Source organism: Dendrobates tinctorius, unplaced genomic scaffold (assembly GCF_039654945.1).
Source record: "Dendrobates tinctorius isolate UK_male_01 unplaced genomic scaffold, ASM3965494v1 ptg000257l, whole genome shotgun sequence".
Taxonomy (NCBI): Eukaryota; Metazoa; Chordata; class Amphibia; order Anura; family Dendrobatidae; genus Dendrobates; species Dendrobates tinctorius.
Genome location: NW_027361924.1, coordinates 3533035 through 3559068, shown reverse-complemented (window position 1 = coordinate 3559068; position 26034 = coordinate 3533035). Strand labels below are relative to the sequence as shown.

Sequence of the window (26034 nt, the reverse complement as noted above, 5' to 3'; positions counted from 1 at the left end):
GGGTCTGTGACCTCACGAAATGGGCGGTCTGGTGAGGTCCAACCCCCTTCTCTCTCAGTTATAACTTAACTAAGAAAGTTATGATAACCATATCTTAATGGGGGAAGCTCGTATGAACTCACCAAGGGTATCATGTCTCCCAGTGTAACGAACCCAACAAGAAAACATCAAGAATGCACTAGATAGGACACTCCATTTGGGAACAATCCATATCTCAATTTCTGGAAGTCCGAGAATCGTGAAACTTAGGGGTTTAGAAAACTGGCTTTGTGCCCTTTGCAGAAATGTGAGTTTCATATCTCTGTCACAAGCGAAGTGCGCGCTAGGCTTCTTTTAATATTTCCTATACCTGTATTCAAGCTTCATGGTTTCAGAACAAAGCAATGCTTTCCCTTGCAAGGGGGTGAAGGCTGCGAGAGGAAATGGACGGTTTCAGGTTACCAGCAAGCACAGAGCTGATAAGGAGGGGGGGTTGCAGCTACATGACAGGCTCGTCTCCTCAGTGTGTAGCAATGGGAAATTTTTAGAAGGTTCTAGAAACATCATACTTTAACATACAGATCTTACAGACATTTTACATTACACCACAGCTCACCTCCTCCTCCTGTACAATGACTGATAACACCTCTATATACAGTAGGTAACACAGGATCCACCATTCACAATAGGTGATACCACAGCTCACCTCCTCCTCCTGTACAATGACTGATAACACCTCTATATACAGTAGATTACACAGGATCCACCACTCATAATAGGTGATGTTACAGCTCACCTCCTCCTCCTGTACGAAGATCTGTACACAGGGCAGGCCTACAGTAATATTAAATAGGGCGGCACGGTGGCTCAGTGGTTCGAATCCCACCAAGGACAACATCTGCAAGGAGTTTGTATGTTCTCCCCGTGTTTGCGTGGGTTTCCTCCGGGTACTCCGGTTTCCTCCCACATTCTAAAGACATACTGCTAGGGAATTTAGATTGTGAGCCCCATCGGGGACAGTGATGATAATGTGTGCAAACTGTGAAGCGCTGCGGAATATGTTATCGCTATATAAAAATAAAGATTATTATTATTATTATGGAAGTCACGGAACAGGACCAACCAGACCTGGCTCCCGTCTACTTACAGGCCCCAATCTATATTTCTACTTCCCAACTTTCCCTAAACTTGTGGGAGAGGCGTAAGAAGCGCGGGGGGAGAGGAGAGGAACGGTTTGGCTGTGAACGAAAATTTTGGCTTAGCCTGCCACCATCTAATTATCTACTTTACAGAAAAGCGGTGCAGCCTGGCTGCAGATAGTGCGGCAGCCATGTTGTTGTGGACCGCTGTCCCTTCGACGCTGTGCCATCCTGGGAACAAAAAAGCAGACGATGCAGAATCTCCAAGTGTCCCAACAAAGGAGAAACCTTTTCCCTTCTTCCGGATGAGCGAGGAGAATGGGTTTTATTAGGCGTTAGGCTATTTACTAAGTGACAATTGTGATCGGTCTGTAAATAATCCTCGGCAGATGAATCTGCGGCAGCGGCTTCTTTATCAGGGTCTTTGGTGACGAGCCGCGAGGAGGGTGTCAACTGCTGAGCGCGACCATACAATGCGGCTCACAAATTCTGAATTAGAAAAAATAAAAAAGGATTGCGGCTTTATTTTTAGCGAAACAATCGCACTTCTGGCGGCTCCTTGTGGGGTTTTTTGAGGCCGTGCTCTACTTTTATGGAGCAAATCTCAGATTTTTTTTTTTCCCCTCCCGTTAAACAATAGTGAAGTGATGAATAATCCTCTGATTGTGGAAAGTTATACTGAGCGCTCCGGCATTTAAATCTGACATTTTCTGTCTGCATTTGGCGACATGCAAAATACGTGAAGGAATCAAGATATGTTTTGCCGCCAGCTTTATCGGGCAGCCGCACAAAGAAGGAAAGGAGCGGCATCCGAGGGTCTGACCTGCTGCTCCATTGTGTAACAAGGGTTAAAGTTCCCCATTCTGACCTACCAATCAGTAAGCTAAGTGATAACTTCTTACAGATCCCCTTAGACTGTGTGGACACAATGTGTTCCTGATGTCTTTCAGCTGTGGCGATTTTCAAAATTCAAGCACGCTCCAGCACATATAGTGCTGACAGTTTGAATGGGGCTTAGAAAGGGACGGGATTACGAGCAGTCAGGGAGATGGCCGGAATGTCCGCTCCCATATCTCCACCCTGGGTGGACATAAGGAAGTCCAGCTGTATCACTACTGCACAGCGTGTAGAGGTAAGAAGGCCTCCTGTGTGCTGTCCCCAGACTAAGTTGGAATACTGGATGCTCTCCAGCCTGAGGATACGGGACCATCACTAAAGTGTGGTGATTTCAGCTGTTTATGTCCTTTGGTTGAGACACGGCTTATGGGGCTGCGGTATTTGAGGTGTGTAACAGCCGTGCTCAGATAATTACACCCCCCCCCAAATGATAATAGCACCCCCAGTGGCTGGAATAAAAAGGAATAAAAACAAATCTATTAAAGGTGTACTTTTCATTTTGTATTAAAAAGAATTGATTACGTAATCCATAATTATTAATACTAAATTAAAAATTGCACCACCTTCCGTTTAATAAACCAGTCTGTCGGTTTTACTTAAACCGCTTTCCATGCCTACGTCAAACGCAACAGAGTTATTACCTGGGCATCTCCTGTATATATGTACAGCTGGTATAACCCGGGCATCTCCTGTATATAATTATATACTGTATATACAGCCGGTATAACCTGGGCATCTCCTGTATATAACTATATATGTACAGCTGGTATAACCTGGGCATCTCCTGTATATAATTATATACTGTATATACAGCTGGTATAACCTGGGCATCTCCTGTATATAATTATATATGTACAGCTGGTATAACCCGGGCATCTCCTGTATATAATTATATACTGTATATACAGCCGGTATAACCTGGGCATCTCCTGTATATAACTATATATGTACAGCTGGTATAACCTGGGCATCTCCTGTATATAATTATATACTGTATATACAGCTGGTATAACCCGGGCATCTCCTGTATATAATTATATACTGTATATACAGCTGGTATAACCCGGGCATCTCCTGTATATAATTATATACTGTATATACAGCCGGTATAACCTGGGCATCTCCTGTATATAATTATATACTGTATATACAGCCGGTATAACCTGGGCATCTCCTGTATATAACTATATACAGTATGTACAGCTGGTATAACCTGGGCATCTCCTGTATATAATTATATATGTACAGCTGGTATAACCTGGGCATCTCCTGTATATATGTACAGCTGGTATAACCCGGGCATCTCCTGTATATAATTATATACTGTATATACAGCTGGTATAACCCGGGCATCTCCTGTATATAATTATATACTGTATATACAGCCGGTATAACCTGGGCATCTCCTGTATATAATTATATACTGTATATACAGCCGGTATAACCTGGGCATCTCCTGTATATAACTATATACAGTATGTACAGCTGGTATAACCTGGGCATCTCCTGTATATAATTATATATGTACAGCTGGTATAACCTGGGCATCTCCTGTATATATGTACAGCTGGTATAACCCGGGCATCTCCTGTATATAATTATATACTGTATATACAGCCGATATAACCTGGGCATCTCCTGTATATAATTATATACTGTATATACAGCCGGTATAACCTGGGCATCTCCTGTATATAACTATATACAGTATGTACAGCTGGTATAACCTGGGCATCTCCTGTATATAATTATATATGTACAGCTGGTATAACCTGGGCATCTCCTGTATATATGTACAGCTGGTATAACCCGGGCATCTCCTGTATATAATTATATACTGTATATACAGCTGGTATAACCCGGGCATCTCCTGTATATAATTATATACTGTATATACAGCCGGTATAACCTGGGCATCTCCTGTATATAATTATATACTGTATATACAGCCGGTATAACCTGGGCATCTCCTGTATATAACTATATACAGTATGTACAGCTGGTATAACCTGGGCATCTCCTGTATATAATTATATATGTACAGCTGGTATAACCTGGGCATCTCCTGTATATATGTACAGCTGGTATAACCCGGGCATCTCCTGTATATAATTATATACTGTATATACAGCCGGTATAACCTGGGCATCTCCTGTATATAATTATATACTGTATATACAGCCGGTATAACCTGGGCATCTCCTGTATATAACTATATACAGTATGTACAGCTGGTATAACCTGGGCATCTCCTGTATATAATTATATATGTACAGCTGGTATAACCTGGGTATCTCCTGTATATATGTACAGCTGGTATAACCTGGGCATCTCCTGTATATAATTATATATGTACAGCTGGTATAACCTGGGCATCTCCTGTATATAATGATATATGTACAGCTGGTATAACCCGGGCATCTCCTGTATATAATTATATACTGTATATACAGCCGGTATAACCTGGGCATCTCCTGTATATAATTATATACTGTATATACAGCCGGTATAACCTGGGCATCTCCTGTATATAACTATATATGTACAGCTGGTATAACCTGGGCATCTCCTGTATATAATTATATATGTACAGCTGGTATAACCTGGGCATCTCCTGTATATAATGATATATGTACAGCTGGTATAACCCGGGCATCTCCTGTATATAATTATATACTGTATATACAGCCGGTATAACCTGGGCATCTCCTGTATATAACTATATATGTACAGCTGGTATAACCTGGGCATCTCCTGTATATAATTATATATGTACAGCTGGTATAACCTGGGCATCTCCTGTATATAATTATATACTGTATATACAGCCGGTATAACCTGGGCATCTCCTGTATATAACTATATATGTACAGCTGGTATAACCTGGGCATCTCCTGTATATAATTATATATGTACAGCTGGTATAACCTGGGTATCTCCTGTATATATGTACAGCTGGTATAACCCGGGCATCTCCTGTATATAATTATATATGTACAGCTGGTATAACCCGGGCATCTCCTGTATATAATTATATATGTACAGCTGGTATAACCTGGGCATCTCCTGTATATAATTATATATGTACAGCTGGTATAACCTGGGAATCTCCTGTATATAATTATATATGTACAGCTGGTATAACCTGGGCACCTCCTGTATATAATTATATATGTACAGCTGGTATTACCTGGGTATCTCCTGTATATAATTATATATGTACAGCTGGTATAACCTGGGCATCTCCTGTATATAATTATATATGTACAGCTGGTATAACCTGGGCATCTCCTGTATATAATTATATATGTACAGCTGGTATAACCTGGGTATCTCCTGTGTATAATTATATATGTACAGCTGGTATAACCCGGGCATCTCCTGTATATAATTATATATGTACAGCTAGTATAACCTGGGCATCTCCTGTATATAATTATATATGTACAGCTGGTATTACCTGGGCATCTCCTGTATATAATTATATATGTACAGCTGGTATTACCTGGGCATCTCCTGTATATAATTTTATATGTACAGCTGGTATAACCTGGGCATCTCCTGTATATAATTATATATGTACAGCTGATATAACCTGGGCATCTCCTGTATATAATTATATATGTACAGCTGGTATAACCTGAGCATCTCCTGTATATAATTATATATGTACAGCTGGTATAACCTGAGCATCTCCTGTATATAATTATATATGTACAGCTGGTATAACCTGGGTATCTCCTGTATATAAATATATATGTACAGCCGGTATAACCTAGGCATCTCCTGTATATAATTATATATGTACAGCTGGTATAACCTGGGCATCTCCTGTATATAATTATATATGTACAGCTGGTATAACCTGGGCATCTCCTGTATATATGTACAGCTGGTATAACCCGGGCATCTCCTGTATATAATTATATACTGTATATACAGCTGGTATAACCTGGGCATCTCCTGTATATAACTATATATGTACAGCTGGTATAACCTGGGCATCTCCTGTATATAATTTTATATGTACAGCTGGTATAACCTGGGCATCTCCTGTATATAATTATATATGTACAGCTGGTATAACCTGGGCATCTCCTGTATATAATTATATATGTACTGCTGGTATAACCTGGGCATCTCCTGTATATAATTATATATGTACAGCTGGTATAACCTGGGCATCTCCTGTATATAATTATATATGTACAGCTGGTATAACCTGGGCATCTCCTGTATATAATTATATATGTACAGCTGGTATAACCTGGGCATCTCCTGTATATAATTATATATGTACAGCTGCTATAACCTGGATATCCCCTGTATATAATTATATATGTACAGCTGATATAACCTGGGCATCTCCTGTATATAATTATATATGTACACCTGGTATAACCTGGGCATCTCCTGTATATAATTATATATGTACAGCTGGTATAACCTGGGTATCTCCTGTATATAAATATATATGTACAGCCGGTATAACCTAGGCATCTCCTGTATATAATTATATATGTACAGCTGGTATAACCTGGGCATCTCCTGTATATAATTATATATGTACAGCTGGTATAACCTGAGCATCTCCTGTATATAATTATATATGTACAGCTGGTATAACCTGAGCATCCCCTGTATATAATTATATATGTACAGCTGGTATAACCTGAGCATCTCCTGTATATAATTATATATGTACAGCTGGTATAACCTGGGTTTCTCCTGAATATAATTATATGTGTACAGCTGGTATAACCTTGGCATCTCCTGTATATAATTATATATGTACAGCTGGTATAACCTGGGTTTCTCCTGAATATAATTATATATGTACAGCTGGTATAACCTGGGCATCTCCTGTATATAATTATATGTGTACAGCTGGTATAACCTGAGCATCTCCTGTATATAATTATATATGTACAGCTGGTATAACCTGAGCATCTCCTGTATATAATTATATATGTACAGCTGGTATAACCTGGGTTTCTCCTGAATATAATTATATATGTACAGCTGGTATAACCTGGGCATCTCCTGTATATAATTATATATGTACAGCTGGTATAACCTGGGTTTCTCCTGAATATAATTATATATGTACAGCTGGTATAACCTGGGCATCTCCTGTATATAATTATATATGTACAGCTGGTATAACCTGAGCATCTCCTGTATATAATTATATATGTACAGCTGGTATAACCTGAGCATCTCCTGTATATAATTATATATGTACAGCTGGTATAACCTGGGCATCTCCTGTATATAATTATATATGTACAGCTGGTATAACCTGGGCATCTCCTGTATATAATTATATATGTACAGCTGGTATAACCTGGGCATCTCCTGTATATAATTATATATGTACAGCTGGTATAACCTGAGCATCTCCTGTATATAATTATATATGTACAGCTGGTATAACCTGGGTTTCTCCTGAATATAATTATTATTATTATTATTATTATTATTATTATTATTATTATTTATTGTTATAGCGCCATTTATTCCATGGCGCTTTACATGTGAGGAGGGGTATACATAAAAACAAGTACAATAATCTTAAACAATACAAGTCATAACTGGTACAGGAGGAGAGAGGACCCTGCCCGCGAGGGCTCACAGTCTACAAGGGATGGGTGAGGATACAGTAGGAGGTGAGGGTAGAGCTGGTCGTGCAGCGGTTTGGTCGATCGGTGGTTACTGCAGGTTATAGGCTTGTCGGAAGAGGTGGGTCTTCAGGCTCTTTTTGAAGGTTTCGATGGTAGGTGAGAGTCTGATGTGTTGTGGTAGAGAGTTCCAGAGTAGGGGTGATGCGCGAGAGAAATCTTGTATGCGATTGTGGGAAGAGGAGATAAGAGGGGAGTAGAGAAGGAGATCTTGTGAGGATCGGAGGTTGCGTGCAGGAAAGTACCGGGAGACGAGGTCACAGATGTATGGAGGACTCAGGTTGTGGATTGCTTTGTATGTCATGGTTAGGGTTTTGTAATGGAGTCTCTGGGCAATTGGGAGCCAGTGAAGGGATTGACAGAGGGGAGAAGCTGGGAAATAGCGGGGGGACAGGTGGATTAGTTGGGCAGCAGAATTTAGAATAGATTGGAGGGGTGCGAGAGTGTTTGAGGGGAGGCCACAGAGCATGAGGTTGCAGTAGTCAAGGCGAGAGATGATGAGGGCATGGACTAGGGTTTTTGCAGATTCTTGGGTGAGGAATGAACGGATGCGTGAAATATTTTTGAGTTGAAGTCGGCAGGAAGTGGAAAGGGCTTGGATATGTGGTTTGAAGGAGAGATCAGCGTCAAGGATTACTCCGAGGCAGCGAGCTTGTGGGACTGGGGAGAGTGGGCAGTCATTTACTGTAATTGATAGGTTCGTAGGGGGGGTCACGTGAGATGGGGGAAAGATGATGAATTCTGTTTTGTCCATGTTGAGTTTCAGATATCTAGTGGAGAAGAAGGATGAAATAGTGGACAGACATTGAGGGATTCTGGTTAGTAGGGAGGTGATATCTGGTCCAGAGATGTAGATCTGTGTGTCATCAGCATAAAGATGATACTGAAAGCCATGAGATTCTATGAGCTGTCCCAGGCCAAAGGTGTAAATAGAGAACAGCAGGGGCCCAAGGACTGAACCTTGTGGGACTCCGACATATAGGGGGCGAGGTGAGGAGGTGGTGTGTGAGTGGGAGACGCTGAATGTCCGGTCTGTTAGGTATGATGAGATCCAGGAGAGGGCCAAGTCTGTGATGCCAAGAGATGAGAGGGTCTGTAATAATAGGGAATGGTCCACTGTGTCAAAGGCAGCCGACAGATCCAGGAGGAGGAAGACAGAGTAGTGTCGCTTGCTCTTGGCAGTTAAGAGGTCATTGGTGACCTTAGTAAGGGCAGTTTCAGTGGAGTGGTGTGACCGGAAGCCAGATTGTAAGCGGTCGAAGAGGGAGCAAGAAGAGAGATGGGAGGACAGTTCAAGGTAGACGTGTTGTTCCAGTAGCTTGGAGGCATATGGGAGAAGTGATATAGGGCGATAGCTAGATACAGAGGATGGGTCAAGAGAGGGCTTTTTGAGGATAGGTGTGATGGAGGCATGTTTAAAGCTTGAGGGGAAAACACCAGTTGTTAGTGACAGGTTGAAGAGATGGGTTAGGGTTGGGATGAAGACTGTGGTGAGGTTTGGGATGAAGTGGGATGGGATCGGGTCGAGTGCACAGGTGGTGAGATGGTGGTGGTGGTAATTATATGTGTACAGCCGGTATAAGTTATATATCTACTTGTATATAGTGATATGGACCATGCTGGTATAACCTGAGCATCTTTTGGTAGATAATCAAGTCTGCATTGCTTTTTTTAAGACTGGATGCAGTGTACAGGTTGGTCCGATCGAGAGCTACCACTAAAGTGTTTACTGATTATGTGTGATGCCGCTGTCACTATGAATGAAGAAACAGATCTGTATTAAATAAGCCAAGTGTGAATTCTATTCCGCATCCCCGACGAGAACGTTCCTGCAGATATAGAGCAGCTATTTGTACTAAGACAGAGTTATGGGACAAGGAGACGCCATTACATGAATCAGTGCGTCCACGAATATTGCTCCACAAAAATGTGACATTCAGAAATAAGCTGGAATGCCGCTCAGTGCTGGGGACCAGACTTCTGAAAAATATGAAATATTGGCATCTACATGAAAGTCAACGCTTAAATTGAATGACCCCCCAACAAAGCTGCACCAGCAGGCAGCGATACCCGCTGGGGTACACCGGCAGTACAGAGACTCATGTAACACATTTGCATTGTTCTTTGTGTGTGTCCTCTTTTTTTTGCTATCTTTTTCATGCAGATATCACATTATTGAGAATCTGTGTATGCACACAGCACTTTCATTGAACTTGACACTTCAGGTGTATCATATTAGTTTTCTTTGATATCTTCTCAGGCTTCGTGTTCCGCAGTAGGACTGTTCATACAATGGATCCATGCTTTGGCATATGTTTCTTATTGTTTTTAATTTTCACTTATGAATTATGTAATAAATAAGAACTTCATGTTCTTTTTTTCCTTTTGATGTGTTTTAGCCCCTTTTTTTATCCCTAGAATTTAGCTTTGTGCTATTTTTCTCATTTAGTTATGTTGGCTTACACAGAAGAGCATAATGTCTAGGGCTCCATGTGTGCACATAAAGATCTAATATTTAGAACATCCAAAGATCAAAATAACTAAGTGAAGATGATACAAAGCTGAGAAAATCTAAAGATCAGATGAGCCAAAACTCAGGAAGTGTAACGTTTATAAGATCCAGCCATCAAAAGACCTAAAAAACCCAAAGAAAATTCATAGCTCCAAAGAGCAAAGCCTCAGATGGCCCAATGCTCAGAGGAACTGAAGCTTAAGGACTCAAAAATGCAGAAGACCCAAAGGTCAGAGGTGATTTACCTCAGAAGAGCCAAAATTGAAAGAAGCCAAGCTTAAAGGACCCAAAGCTCAGAGGAATGAAAGCTTAGTGGATCCAAAGTTCATGATAGAAAAGATCCAAAGCTCATAGTTGCCAAAGCTCAAAGAATCCAGAGCTCAAAGAATACTCTGAGCTTTGGGTTCTCACAGCTTTAGGTCCTATGAGCCTTGAGTCATTTGAGCTTGTAATCCTCTATAATTTAGTTTTTCTGAGTTTATGATCGTCTCAGATCATAAACTCAGAAAAACTAAGGTATAGAGGATTACAAGCTCAGATGACTCAAGGCTCATAGGACCTAAAGCTGTGCGAACCCAAAGCTCAGAGTATGTAATGCTCACAGGAGGACTCAAAGCTCAGAAGATCCAAAGTTTGTAAAATTCCAAGCTTATGGACCTATAATGCAAAGGATCCAAAACTTACAGAAACCTAAGTTCTGGGTATCCAAAGCTCAAAAGACTCCAGGTTCAGAGGATCTAAAGCTGTGAGAACACTGAGCTCAGGGAATCTAAAGTTCAAAAACTTCAAAGATTAAAGGACCTAAAAGGCAGAGGATCCAAAGCTCAAAGGAGCCTAAGGTCTGAGGATCCAAGGCTCAGAAGACTCAAGGTTCAGAGGATCTAAAGCTGCAAAAACTCAAAGCTCAGAGGATCCATCCTCAGTAGACTCTAAGCTCAAAGGAGGACCCAAAACTCAGAGACACTAAAATTCAGAGGATCCAAAGCTCAGAGGAGCATAGCCTCAAAGGATTCAAAGCTCAACGGGTTTGGCTGACAGTCTGATGTGTATGGGAGTACTGGCTAACTGATGGTCGGGAAAGATGTCAAACAAACATGTCCGATTTTGGACTGGAGATTGCATAGTTTTCCCTGAGATAAGCCGCCAAACAACGTGTTAATTGGAGGCTTCCTCATAGAGAACACAAGAGGGCTCGGCTGAGCTAACGCCCCTGTTGTGTGAGTGTTGGCTGATATGGCACTCACCTGCACGATCGGCCAAAGCATCGTTCATCCGACAGCCACCTAATGTGTATGGCCAGCTTTATAGTTCAAAGAATATAAAGTTAACAGCAATCCAAGCTCAGAGAAGCCAAACATGAGAGGAACCAAAGCTTAGAAGATCCAAGGCGAAGAGAATCCTACACTTAACAAAGCCAAATTTCAGAAGATCCATAGCACAGAGGACCCAAAGATGAAAAATCCAAAGGTTAGACCATCTAAAGTTCAGACGTGTGAAAGCTCAAAGGAATCAAAGTTAAGATGAACCAAAACCAAAACTCAGGAGATCCACGGGTTAGAAGATTCAATTGCCTAGAAAGTCCAGCTCTAGCAGGGTGATATTGGTCAGAGTAAGACTTGGAGGTCCACTTTGGTATAACGTTGGATAGCCTATGTTGTTTTAGGAATCTCTATGAAATATACAGCATTCATTGTAGAGCCGCTGTCACTGTGATTTGGACATTGATAAACTATTATGATCTGTGCACAATAAGTACATAAAACATGAGCTGCCCTCAAAATATTGGCTGGGGGGTGGCCTTGTCGATTCCTCACTACATTCATAATGTCTCTCCCTCATTCATGACTTCTTCCTTTCTAATTCTCTTAACCTTCTGGCTCTTACTGAAACCTGGATCCAGCAGTCAGATACTACCGCTGCTGCTGCTCTTTCATACGGGGGGCTACACTTCTCTCATACCCCAAGATCAGACAATAGAGCTGGTGGAGGCGTTGGTCTGCTCCTATCACCAAAATGTACCTTTCAGGTTATCCCTCAAGTACCCTCACTTGTCTTCCCTTCTTTTGAGGTCCATGCCGTCAGACTCTACACCCCCTTCTCCATGCGAGTGGCGGTGGTGTATCGTCCTCCCGGCCCCTCCCATCAGTTCCTGGATCATTTTGCCACTTGGCTTCCACATTTTCTCTCCTGTGACATCCCTACCCTCATCATGGGCGATTTCAACATCCCCATTGCTCTTCCCCTCTCCCCATCTGCTACTCACCTTTTATCTCTAACCTCCTCATTTGGCCTTTCGCAGCTTACTAATTCTCCAACGCATGAAGACGGAAACTCCCTCGACTTGGTCTTCTCTCGGCTTTGTGCAGTGGATGATTTTGCAAACTCCCCTCTCCCGCTCTCTGACCACAATCTTCTTTCATTCTCTATAAAGAACTGCCAGGCTGCTCAGGTCACCCCCACTGTCCAGACTTATAGAAACATACAGGCCATTAACACCCAGAAACTTATGAAGAACTTGCAGTCTTCATTGGCCCCTATCTCCTCCCTCTCATGTCCTGATTCTGCATTGAAGCATTACAATGAAACACTTCAAACTGCCCTGGATGAATTTGCACCCCCTATAAATAGAACACCACAACGCAGACGGCGACAACCCTGGCACACGGTGCAAACACGTTTCCTGCAGCGGTGCTCCAGGTGCGCCGAACGTCTGTGGAGAAAATCCAATCTACACGAAGATTTCATCCATTTTAAGTTTATGCTTAGAACATACAACACTGCCCTTCACCTCTCCAAACAAACCTATTTCAACACCCTCATCATCTCACTGTCCAATAACCCGAAACGTCTCTTTGACACTTTTCATTCTCTACTCAACCCAAGAGTACAGGCCCCAACCACGGAGCTCCGAGCTGATGATCTGGCCAATTACTTCAAAGAAAAAATTGACCAGATCCGACAGGAAATTATCTCCAAATCCCCTCATACCATGCACTGTCCTCCCTCCCCCACTGCATCGAACTCACTCTCTGATTTTGAACCAGTCACAGAAGAAGAAGTAAGCAGGCTCCTTGCATCTTCTCACCCAACTACTTGCACCAGTGACCCATTTCCGTCACATCTCCTCCAGTCCCTTTCCCCTGCTGTCACCCCTCACCTAACTAAAATATTTAACCTCTCTCTCTCTTCTGGTATTTTTCCCTCCTCATTTAAGCATGCCATCATACATCCACTACTTAAAAAACCATCCCTCGACCAAAACTGTGCCGCTAACTATAGACCTGTCTCTAATCTTCCCTTCATCTCTAAACTCCTGGAACGCCTGGTCCACTCCCGTCTTATCCGCTATCTCTCAGAAAACTCTGTTCTCGACCCTCTCCAATCCGGTTTCCGCTCTTTACACTCCACTGAAACTGCCCTCACTAAAGTCTCTAATGATCTGCTAACAGCTAAATCAAATGGTCATTACTCCATGCTAATTCTCTTGGATCTCTCTGCAGCATTCGACACTGTGGATCATCAGCTCCTCCTCACTATGCTCCATTCCATTGGCCTCAAGGACACCGTTCTCTCCTGGTTCTCCTCCTATCTCTCCGACCGCTCCTTTACTGTTTCTTTTGCCGGTTCCTCCTCCTCTCACCTTCCCCTTACTGTTGGGGTTCCTCAAGGATCGGTTCTAGGCCCCCTCCTCTTCTCCTTGTACACTGCCCCTATTGGTCAAACAATCAGTAGATTTGGTTTCCAGTACCATCTCTATGCTGATGACACCCAATTATACGCTTCTTCTCCTGACATCACGCCAGCCTTTCTAGAAAACACTGGCGATTGTCTAAACGCTGTGTCTAATATCATGTCCTCACTATATCTGAAACTGAACCTGTCAAAGACTGAACTCCTGGTGTTTCCTCCCGCTACTAATGTACCTACACCCGACATTGCCATTTCCGTCTGTGGTTCCACTATTACTCCCCAGCAACATGCCCGCTGTCTTGGGGTCATACTTGATTCCGAGCTTTCCTTTGCCCCCCACATTCGATCACTGGCTCGCTCTTGTCATCTGCACCTCAAAAACATTTCTAGAATTCGACCTTTTCTTACTTTTGACTCTGCAAAAACTCTTACTGTTTCTCTTATTCATTCTCGTCTCGACTATTGTAACTCTCTTCTAATCGGTCTCCCTCTTACCAAACTCTCCCCTCTCCAATCTGTCTTGAATGCTGCAGCCAGGATCATATTCCTCACCAATCGTTACACCGATGCCTCTACCTTGTGCCAGTCATTACACTGGCTACCCATCCACTCCAGAATTCAGTATAAACTTATTACCCTCACCCACAAAGCCCTCCATGGCTCAGCACCACCCTACATCTCCTCCCTTGTTTCAGTATACCACCCTACCCGCGCCCTCCGTTCTGCTGATGACCTGAGGTTAGTATCCTCAATAGTCAGAACCTCCCACTCCCGTCTCCAAGACTTTACACGTGCCGCGCCAATTCTTTGGAATGCACTTCCCAGGTCAATACGATTAGTCCCCAATCCCCACAATTTTAAGCGTGTCCTGAAAACGCATTTATTCAGACTGGCCTATCGCCTCAACACATTAACCTAACCTATCCCTGTGTGGCAGAGCCAAAAGTTTTACCATAACCAGGTTCCCAGCATCATGTTCCCACATGCTTTATGCATCCATTAGCCCTCTGTGTCTGTACTGTTACACACTTATCATTATGGCTGGTCCATACAATCAGGGCAACTGTTACCACCCACCTTTCGTGTCTCCCTCTTTCCTCATAGACTGTAAGCTTGCGAGCAGGGCCCTCATTCCTCTTGGTATTTGTTATAATCTATGTGATTATTGTTATGCTGTAATGTCTATTGTCTGTACAAATCCCCTCTGAAATGTAAAGTGCTGCGGAATATGTCGGCGCTATAAAAATAAAATTTATTATTATTATTATTATTATTATTATAATGTCGTCATCATTTAGTAGCTCAGGTCTGTTTTCCACTATCTATTCTATGAGATGGCAGAAATCCATGAGCCTCCAGTACTTGAAGAGGTTAAAGACTGAATGTAAATTGTCTGTAAGTGGAAGAAGCAGATTCATAAGGTTAAAATCAAAACCAATCAAGTCTCTTATTCCCTCTCCCACTTAGATGCTGTCGTCCTGCCCTTGCTTGGAGGCAGTCACCCTGCACGGATTGTAATGCGGCCGCTTGTCTGGGGATCCCTTCATCCTATTTAGGATAATTTTTCGCAATTGTTTTTTCTTTTTTTTTCCCCTGGTGAAGAGCATTTTTTTTTGGTGTGGGGGTGTTATTTAAAGGATGTCTTGTGGCGTTGTCTTGTGCAGTCGTGCTGGTCCTATCCCATTACATCTCAAGCCTCTCTGCAATAAACACTATCCAAAGACAATCACCCAGATAGTATCACACTGCGAAGCTCTTCTTGATAAGCTTCCCCCAGGAGACCACCGGAGAAGTGACCTAAAATTACATATACAGCGGCAACTGTATTTAGATATTAACAACTCGTCCTGAAATCCCTGATGGTTTTGCCGTCTTCGCATGCTGGGTAAGTTATTTTGGAGCTAATAGACCGTGCCTTCTACTGTATGCCCCAAGAAAGAGTGACAATGCCGGCTGGTATCTAAATAGGTTGGTTTTAGAACTAATGTCTTACCCTACCAGGACCATATATACACAAGGGTCCGGCCAAGTGATGTTTAGACAATCAAACCCTGATTAAGGCCCCCCCCAATACCGATCAGACTTATGTCGGCTGAACCCGCCAATATCAAGGGGTTCAGCTGTGTAATGTGTATGGGGGTGCTGGTCGACTGATGATCATCGGGAGCATTGCCGATCAGACATGTCCTATTTCGAACTGCTGATTGCATTGTTCTCCCAGACCTAAGACGCCAACCGACGTGTCAGACGGCAGCTTTCTCATAGAGGAAACAGAAGCGCTCGGCTGAATGAGAGCTCCTGTGTATGGAAGAGTTGGCTGAGATGCCTGCCGGCCAAACGATCGTTCGCGTCACAGCCATCTAATGTGTATGGCCAACTTTAGTCATCCTCACATCTTAATGTTCAGGATTGGAAAAACATGGATGCTTCCAGAAACAGTGCCATCCTTATCCACAGGTTATGTGTGGTATTGCAGCTCAAGGCCACTCATGTTTTTCTATTCATTGACATCCCAACTGGTATCTATAGTGCCCTCCAGCATTTCAGTCATTGATGTATAATCCTACTAACTATGCACGAAGCCAACTTAAAGGGAAATTCAACTCCCCCCATTGCATGCGGCACTGGTATCAGTGGGGGTATCTTTCTGCATATGATCAAATCGGCACAGCGATACCAAACAACCAATCTTCCATAGGAATTCATCTAAATGGTGACCAATCCAATATTGGTCATGAGGACAACATTCAAGGATTGGTCATGGAGGGATGCTGGGAGAATATTGACCTCTTCCGATCTTCTAAGAGTCACATCTTGATCATCATAGGTAATAATATCAGTCAATATCATTACTGACTAATCTGACAACTGACCACACATTTTACCCCTTGACAATACAATGATGAAGTACTCAGGGAAGTCTCAGTTCGACACCATTATTATCGGGATTACCAATGGCTGCTAAGAAAATATTGAGCTCTTCCGATCATCTACCATTCTAGATTCTCAGTTTGATCATCATTAGGTACTACGATCAGCGCCTGAGTTGCCAAATCCAAACTTAAAAAGTTCTGACCTTACTTTTTACCACTTGATAATGCTGTTTTAAGAGCAGAGGACTGAGATGTTGGCCAATCGCGATGTGCCTAGATTAGGAGCTGAACGAGCCTGGTGGTGGACATCCAGCTCTAGTGAAATCTACTCCGCAAGGGTTTGATCCTCCAATAAGTGACATCATCACATAGGTATTGTTGTGATGTCACTGTTGACTCAGGGCAAACTTAGTTTGCCCCACCATGGTTATCAGAATTAAAGATGGCGGCTGGATAATATTGAGCTCTTCCAATCATCTCAGATTCTTGGTTCACAGCTTAGTCGTGACCAGACCATAAAATCTGTTCCATTACTGACTCATCCAGACTTATCAACATCTGAACCCACATATTTTACCCCTTGATAATATTGCTTTATGCCTGTTAGCTGAACAGTCGGACAATCAGGATGTGTCCAGGCCTTTATCCGAGAGATCCAGAAGTCTGCTGGTGGACACGTACTATAGTGAATTCTACATTACCAGTTTTTTACCTTGTTTAAAGTCAGATTTTGCCATATTCAGTGATATCGTCACCCATGCATTGTGAGGTCACTGCTGTAGCTCACGTTATCCCCCCCCATTTCTAAAAGCTCTTCTGAGCTCTTCTGATTATATGAGATTGTTGATCACCAGGTCATAAAATCAGAGCCATTCAGACTTATCAACATTTGACCACAAATGCAATAATGCAGCTTTATGGCGGACGAGCAATTAGGATGTGCCAGGGTACTAGCACCTGAGGGGTCCAGAAGGAGCAATGGCAGCCTGGCCCATATTCAGTGACACCATAGTCCCGGCAATGAGATGTCACTGGATCCATATAATAAAAACGTCAATATATAATTGATAAGAAATTATCAGCGCATTGCTACATGGATGTGACTCGGATTTCTCTGCTCGGCCTACGTTCCACATGCAGCCTGAGTTTTGCATGCAGGGACATGCGCTCACATTCTAGTTAAGTCTACGGAGGTTTGAGAGGAAAAGGCGGCAGAGTGAGTGTCAGTCATCAAAGGCCACGAGTGAAGCACTTGTGTTATGATCTCCGGTGTCTGGCAGAGCTCAGTACATAATGGGTGGCATTCTGCATCATTCAGGTCAGGTAGGACGTATTAATACATGCATTATGGGGCAGCTCAAATTTGAGTTTAGTAAAGCAGCAATGCAAGAAACAGTAGTGCCTGATAATACTTGCATTGGGCTCCTTGCATATAATTTTAGGTTGGGAGCTTAAGCATATGGCATTAATCATCTAGTCACCGAAACTCCAATGATTATGAGGGTTTACCTAGGATCTTCTGATATGTCAGTCACCCAAGAGGTCGCGATGAGGCGAAATCTCCAGCAATGGTCCCCAGTGCAGGTCAGTGATGGTGGCCCATCTACAGCCCCTATCAGCACAATTGGAGTTGTGGATGCGTTTGTGTCTATACCTCTGACATGGGACCCTCCAATTTAGGACATCAATGTTGGTCCTAGCTCTCATCGATGGAATGAAATCATCAGAATACTCCATCCAAGAAAAGTATTTTGTGATAAATTGAGATTTATCCATCGGTTCTCCGTTATCATCAATTTCATTAATTGAGGGCAAAAAATATATATCTAAAAGTAAGTAAAAAAAAGTTAAAAAAAGTGACAACAGAGTGGCGATGGACAAAAAAAATGACGTAATGGGCCTAAAGTCCGAGAAGACACCTGCTACCTGGTCGTCTTAAATTTGGTGATGTTGCCCAAGGCACCTTGTGAGAGTCTAAAGGACCTTAAATGGTTCATGACCAATGGAAAATATTGAATCTTGCAGACATGGGCCCCCTAAAAGTGGACACTTGGTGTCCCCACTAGTCAATCAGCAACTCCACCTCTGTCCTATGCTTTCCGGTAGGATAAAAAAAACCTGCATGTCACCCTGTCCCCCTCCATAACTGATTACTCGGTTGCATCCTGTTTCCATCTCAAAAGGTTTTCCTTGAGTCGGCCGGACTTCTCTACGTAGCTTAAGCTCTAGTTTGGCTACAGTGGCAGGCAGGGCTCAGAAAGATTCTTTGGTAAACAGTCTACCGACCAGACATATACAACGCCTTACTCCTGCGCTTTTTCTCCAGGCGACGCTGCCGTTTCTCCTCCCTGCGACGGGCCTCCTCAGCCTCCTGGTGCTGGCGGCACTTGTGAAAGTTCTCTACCACCACGCCCACGAACATGTTCAGCACAAAGAAGCTGACGATGAGGAGGAATGAGATGAAGTACAGTAGCATCCATGGGTTGTGGTTCCGAATTGGCTGCAAGGTAATGGAAACATGGCCGAAATTTACACCAAGACATCAAATGACACCATTTATGTATGGCAGCAATCCCTAACCTTTGGTTCTCCATTTGCTGGGGATGCTAGGAGTTGTAGTTCTGCAACAACTGGAGAGTCACAGGCTGGGGACTAAAGTAAATTATGCTGGTGCAAGAAGTTACTGACAGGCATGAGCATACAGTAGCTACCAGGCTAACAGGCATAGTACTTAATATGGGGCCCAACAACTAAGGCTCTCACATAACGGGAAGCTGGTGATGACTATGGGTGACGGAAAGGGGCGTTGTTTTTGTATTTCTCCAGTGCTGTGGTATAACTGTGTGTATTATCCCTGTACTGTGACATCAATGTGTGTATTATCTCTGTACTGTAACATCACTGTGTGTATTATCCCTGTACTGTGACATCACCGTGTGTATTATCTCTGTACTGTAACATCACCGTGTGTATTATCCCTGTACTGTGACATCACTGTGTGTATTATCCCTGTACTGTGACATCACTGTGTGTATTATCCCTGTACTGTGACATCACTGTGTGTATTATCCCTGTACTGTGACATCACCGTGTGTATTATCTCTGTACTGTGACATCACCGTGTGTATTATCCCTGTACTGTGACATCACCGTGTGTATTATCCCTGTACTGTGACATCACTGTGTGTATTATCCCTGTACTGTGACATCACTGTGTGTATTATCCCTGTACTGTGACATCACCGTGTGTATTATCTCTGTACTGTGACATCACCGTGTGTATTATCCCTGTACTGTGACATCACCGTGTGTATTATCTCTGTACTGTGACATCACTGTGTGTAATATCCCTGTACTGTGACATCACTGTGTATTATCCCTGTACTGTGACATCACTGTGTATTATCCCTGTACTGTGACATCCATGTGTGTATTATCCCTGTACTGTGACATCCATGTGTGTATTATCCCTGTACTGTGACATCACTGTGTGTATTATCCCTGTACTGTGACATCTCTGTGTGTATTATCCCTGTACTGTGACATCACTGGGTGTATTATTCCTGCACTGTGACATCTTTGTGTGTATTATCCCTGTACTGTGACATCACTGTGTGTATTATCCCTGTACTGTGACAGCATGTGTACATTATCTCTGTACTGTGATATCACTGTGTGTATTATCTCTGTACTGTGACATCACTGCGTGTATTATCGCTGTACTGTGACATCACTGTGTGCATTATCCCTTTACTGTGACAGCATGTGTACATTATCTCTGTACTGTGACATCACTGTGTGTATTATTCCTGCACTGTGACATCTTTGTGTGTATTATCCCTGTACTGTGACATCTCTGTGTGTATTATCCCTGTTCTGTGACATCACTGTGTGTATTATCCCTGTACTGTGACAGCATGTGTACATTATCTCTGTACTGTGACATCACTGTGTGTATTATCTCTGTACTGTGACATCACTGTGTGTATTATTCCTGCACTGTGACATCTTTGTGTGTATTATCCCTGTTCTGTGACATCACTGTGTGTATTATCCCTGTACTGTGACAGCATGTGTACATTATCTCTGTACTGTGACATCACTGTGTGTATTTTCCCTGTACTGTGACATCACTGTGTGTATTATTCCTGTACTGTGACATCACTGTATATTATTCCTGTATTCTGACATCACTGTGTGCATTATTCTTGTTTTGTGACCTCAGTGTGGGCATTCCATGTGCACTGCTTGATAGGTAAAATGCATTATTGAAAATTATGAAATTATTGACCCACAGGGGGTGCTATTTCACATATTATGCCATTGCCTCAATAGTAGACTTAGGGTATGTTCACATGTTGCATATTTTCCCTGCACGTTTTTTTGCCATTAAAAAATGCAGTGTTTTACATTTCCAGCAACGTGATTGAGATTTCTGAACTCTCATGCACACGCTGATTATTTTTCTTTGCAGTTCTGAAGCAGGTTCATATCTACAGCATGTCAACTCTTTTAGCTTTTTTGCATAGTTTTTCACCCATTCAAATGAATAGGGAAAAAAACGCATCGAAAATGCAAATAAAAACGAGCATATAGTATGCAGCGTTTTTCATGCCATCAGATTTTTATGATGCAAGTGTTGAACTTGTGCACATACTCTTAGACTTCACAGGTTATGTTGACTTGCAGTAAATAATGAGTACATTAGATGTCACCATGGACTGTCATGTCTACAGAAAAAGGCCGGAGAGATGCTCTTTTCCAGGTTTGAGAAGAATTTCAATATCCATGATTCTCAAAAAAAATTTAAAACTTCTAGTTACCTGTACATTGGTGGCAACTGCGTCCAGCCCGTCGTACATAATGTTCACCCACCCATCTTTGGATGATAGAACAAAAAGTGACATGAGGGCCTGAAGAGAAACGAGAACACAAGACTGGATGTTAGCAATTAGTGGTACGGAGTCATTATTTTACTACTTAAGGTTACGGCGCCGTCATTAGGAGATGCTGCCGGCATGACAGCTGGAGTATGACGGCAGACACCTGCCATCTCTATGGTTTGACCTTCATAGATATATCTAAATAAACCAAACAGTTCTGAGATTTATACGAATTGAATTGGAGGAGCTGCACATTAGGGTATGAAGACATGATAGGGTTATATACGGCACAAAGACCGTAGGCTTCTGGACCTTGAAACTACCATAGACACCCCTCGGCCCCTTGTGATAGAATTGTGGGGTACTAATGAGTAACAGCGAGCCCCTCTCTCTGTCTAATTGTAAGGTTAATAGTATTCTTGTGGCTTGACTAGGATCTATTACTATTAAGCTACATGAATCAGTAATGCTCTGAGCCATTTCCAATAATAATCCAAGGCTGGAACGAAGTCACCATATTGTGGTATCTATCTGAGCGAAAAGTCATAGACTGACCCAATCATGGCGCCCAAGCCCACTGCCTCACTGTACCCCATCTCTCTGGTGTACAGTATATGTTGGTATAACTCTACTGGCAGCATTGAGGTAAGTAACATGGCTCCAACTATACAATCAGTGACCCACTGGTGGGTCCTCAGGCCCTCAGGTGGGCCACCAGGGTCAAGTTGGATAAAGAAGCATTCTATCACCACAGACAATCAAGTAGCCGAGCATTCTGGAAGATTTGGAAGGTTTCTGTACCTCTCATTGTTTTTCCAACTCTTCTTGTAGTCTGGGAGGATCTGTATGCCCGAGAACCTCGCAAACATTTCAGAAGAGTTGGCAAGCATGATTTATAGGTACTTTTGTTTAGTTGATAAAGAGGATAATTTGCTCACTTACCTGACCGAGGTTATCGAAGTTGTATTTGCGCCTCACCCACTTATTGCGTGGCCCTACGCATTCGGATCTGTTGGTGACGTTGCGGATGTCTGGACCCTCGCAGGAATAGAATTTGCCTTTGAAAAGCTGCAAAAGAGATAATCAGAGTTCAGATAGGTCACTGATTTAAGAGGGAGTATGACCATGTGGATCTAAGGATGATTTGATTGGATCTTGGTAGAGTTACATGGATCGAGGTTTGGCTCTGAATGCAGTACAGCTACAGTAAGGCATATGGTATAGATCGTGTTTGGTTGGTCAAGGTATGGCTTTGGGTGGACACAGTATGGTTTGGGCTAATGTGTGCAAGGCTTTTGTAAGCATGATGTGACTAAGTTGGAGCTAGGCCAGCAAAGAGCATGTATTTATGGTTTCAGCAAACCATGATATGGTTTACGTGGATGACCTTGTCATTGGGTCAAAGTATGGATTTTATGTACTTTGGTAAGGCTTAGGTGGATTCATGGTTTTTTTTAACACTTTGGTATGATTTACATGGATCTAACTATGGTTTTAGTGAACCAGCTCAAAGTTTAAGTGGAACTGGGTATGGCTTTGGTGGACCTTGGTATGGCTTTGGTGGACCTTGGTATAATTTAGGTGGATATACCTATAGTTTGATGGACTTTGTTATTTTTTAAGTAGATCTAACTGTGGTTTTAGTGGACTTTGTCATTGTTTAGAAGGTTCTAAATATGCTTTTAGTGGACCTTGAGATTGTGGTCGTAGTACACGTTGTCGTAGTTTACATGGATCTAGGTAAGGTTCTGGTGGATCTAGGAATGCAGTGGATAGCTCCAGCTATAGTTTGAGTAGATCTAGGAATACATCAAGTTATGGTTTGTGTGGATTTAGGTAAAGTAAGTGTGGGGTACTTTTGCAGGATCTTGGGGGTGGGCTTGGGAGATCTTAGTATTGTTTAGGTGGTTGTAAACCTGTTTTTGTTAGACCTTGTTAATGTTTAGGAGGATCTAAGTATGGCTTTGGTGGACAAAGTACTGACTGTCTAGGAGCACCAAAAAGCCATAATTTTCCCTTGGCCTAGGTATTTTGATACAGGACTTGCCATTATTTAGGAGCATCTAAGTATGGCATTGGTGGATCTTGGTATGATTTAGGTGGATCTAACTATGGTTTCTATACACTTTGGTATGGTTTAGGTGTTCCAAACTTTGCTTTTTTGTGTACCTTGATATCATTTATGTTTATCTGACTATGATTTGGGTATACAAGACCTTGTCATTGTTTTTGTGGATCTAAGTATGGTTCTGGTAGATCTTGGTATATAGTGGAGAGCTCTAGTTATAGTTCAGGTAGGCCTATATATATATATAGATCTAGGTATGGTTTGTGGGGATCTTTTGGATAGGTTTGGGTGTATCTTAGTATTGCTTAGGTGGATGTAAACATGGTTCATGTGGCATATAACTGTAGTGTAGATCTCAGTATAGTATGGTATGGGGAAGGTTGATCTGTGGGTGACTTTAAAGTTGGTGGATCCAATCATTTCGTCCAAAACTGTCATAACCACAAAATATGCTGATCAGTATTACAGCAATGATAAATCTCTTTACATTACCTGAACTCCCAAAATCCCAAAAATGATGAAAAAAGCGCAGCAGATAAGGACTATATTCCCGATAGGTCGAAGAGAAGAAATTAACGTTTCCACCACTAATTTCAGCCCCGGCGCTCTGCTGATGACCCTGAGATGAAGACACAAAGAGAAGGAGGAGGTCAGAACCAATACTCTAAAGAGAAATCCCCAAAACAGATGTCCACTTATATGACACATACAAGGAGGGGACGATGTAATGGTCACTTTGTGATATTTGGGGATTTTTCGCTGAGTGCATTAATGTATATTTTGCTTTCTCTGTTGTTGACTGTCTATGTCTGGTCTCCTCTCATCTACTCGAAGAATCCTACGTGTTATTTCCATCAACCAGCGATGTGCATATCCGTCTTGAACTTTCTGCCCCTGTGGACTCCAGGAATCTTTTTGTGAACAAACACTGTAACAAGTCCCTGAGTTTCTGTTTTTCTCTAGGGAGCTGAGAGGTCACCAAACAATTCCAGAGACTTTCTTTTTTTTTTTGCCAATTTATTCTAGCTCAGTGCTCACATCGTATAATAAATTTGCAGATGGCTGAGGGAAAAGGCAAGTCCTAACCTGCCGAAATCAGCCGACGCAGAAGAACTTCTATTATTAACCCAGTCTTGTCTTTCCATGGAGATGAGCTGATTGTTCCCTACAGTCGTACAGGTTCCTGACGTAAGCCTCCAACAATGGGGGAGCCTAAGGGAGACCAAAAGGTCCCATCTGAGAAGACCAATTCAATAAATGAACCATGATAGTTGGCGACCTTGTGGGGACATTTTTTTATTGGGGGCCTATGAGCTTACACCATTGAGTCTACTATGTTATTCCATGCTCCTTTTTTTCAGTATACTGGCCCAGAAGAGGTCAAATGGGCCTTCTTAGGCCTCCATTAGGTGGGTATGCACAGTGTGAATGCCAGAAGCTTTTCCGAGTATTCATGCTAAACTTGGGTCATAATCGTGGTCCTAAAAAGGCCTGAATGTAGTGCTTAAATAGCAACTACCTAACTCTATGTCAAAAATTATGACCATCCAATAAAAGGATTTGCTTGATTGTCCAGTAGAGGCCATCGTCTAGTTTCAATCAGCTGCATGAAAGGGCGTAGTGTATTTTTGGTTGCACATTTGGTTGGGGCTGTACCAGGTGAATGAGCTTAGTGGCAGCATTAGGCACAGCTACATCCTAATTTATGGCGCTGTGTCTAGGTCAAAATAAAGAGGTCAATGTCCTATCCCAAGTCTAGCCTGCCACTTTTACAGTCTTGGAACTCTCTTCAATAATGTAGGTCTGCTGGAAATAAAGCCAATGATATGCCAACTGACCTTCTCAAGGCCCCATTAGAAGTAATTCATCGTTTCCTGGAAGAAATAGCCGCACATATTTCTAATAATGGTAGGTCTGAATCCGACTGGTGTATGTGAAAAGCCTGGAAAAATACTGCCATCCCTGCTTACAAATTACATTAATGGAATACCGTGAGATTCTTGCTGGCAAGCACATTCTGCCCTTGACAATAAAATTATATTCATTTATGTCAAAATACAGCGTCGGGCTGAAAGATCCTATTAGAGGTGTTGAAACCGTGCCAAGAAAAGGAGAAGACTATGCAACATCTGATTAGGGCGTGGATAGGCATGAATGCAGAAAAGTGGCGACATGTCTCCGGGTAGATCATCAATGTCAATCAGTGGGACCGTCGCAAAATGGAGAACTCCCATGACCTAGCCACCCGCCTTTGTGCCATTTCTCAAGGGTCAGAATCCTTTGGAGTATGCCCTGTAAAGCCACCTGCAATT

The 26034-nt window shown here is 42.4% G+C and overlaps 1 protein-coding gene across 5 annotated transcripts in view; it reads right to left on the bottom strand.

The window, feature by feature from the left end:
• Positions 1-26034, bottom strand: part of CACNA1H (calcium voltage-gated channel subunit alpha1 H) — a 256461-nt gene that overhangs the window by 65915 nt on the left and 164512 nt on the right. For 3 of the 5 annotated variants that reach the window (XM_073558450.1, XM_073558454.1, XM_073558452.1), the window contains exons 20-23: positions 24215-24341; positions 22597-22722; positions 21595-21684; positions 19058-19271 (exon numbers count right to left, since the gene is read on the bottom strand). In XM_073558450.1, the coding sequence (XP_073414551.1) occupies positions 19058-19271; positions 21595-21684; positions 22597-22722; positions 24215-24341 (557 nt within the window). The remainder of the gene's footprint in view (positions 1-19057; positions 19272-21594; positions 21685-22596; positions 22723-24214; positions 24342-26034) is intronic. The other 2 variants (XM_073558453.1, XM_073558455.1) reach the window with 1 other exon arrangement.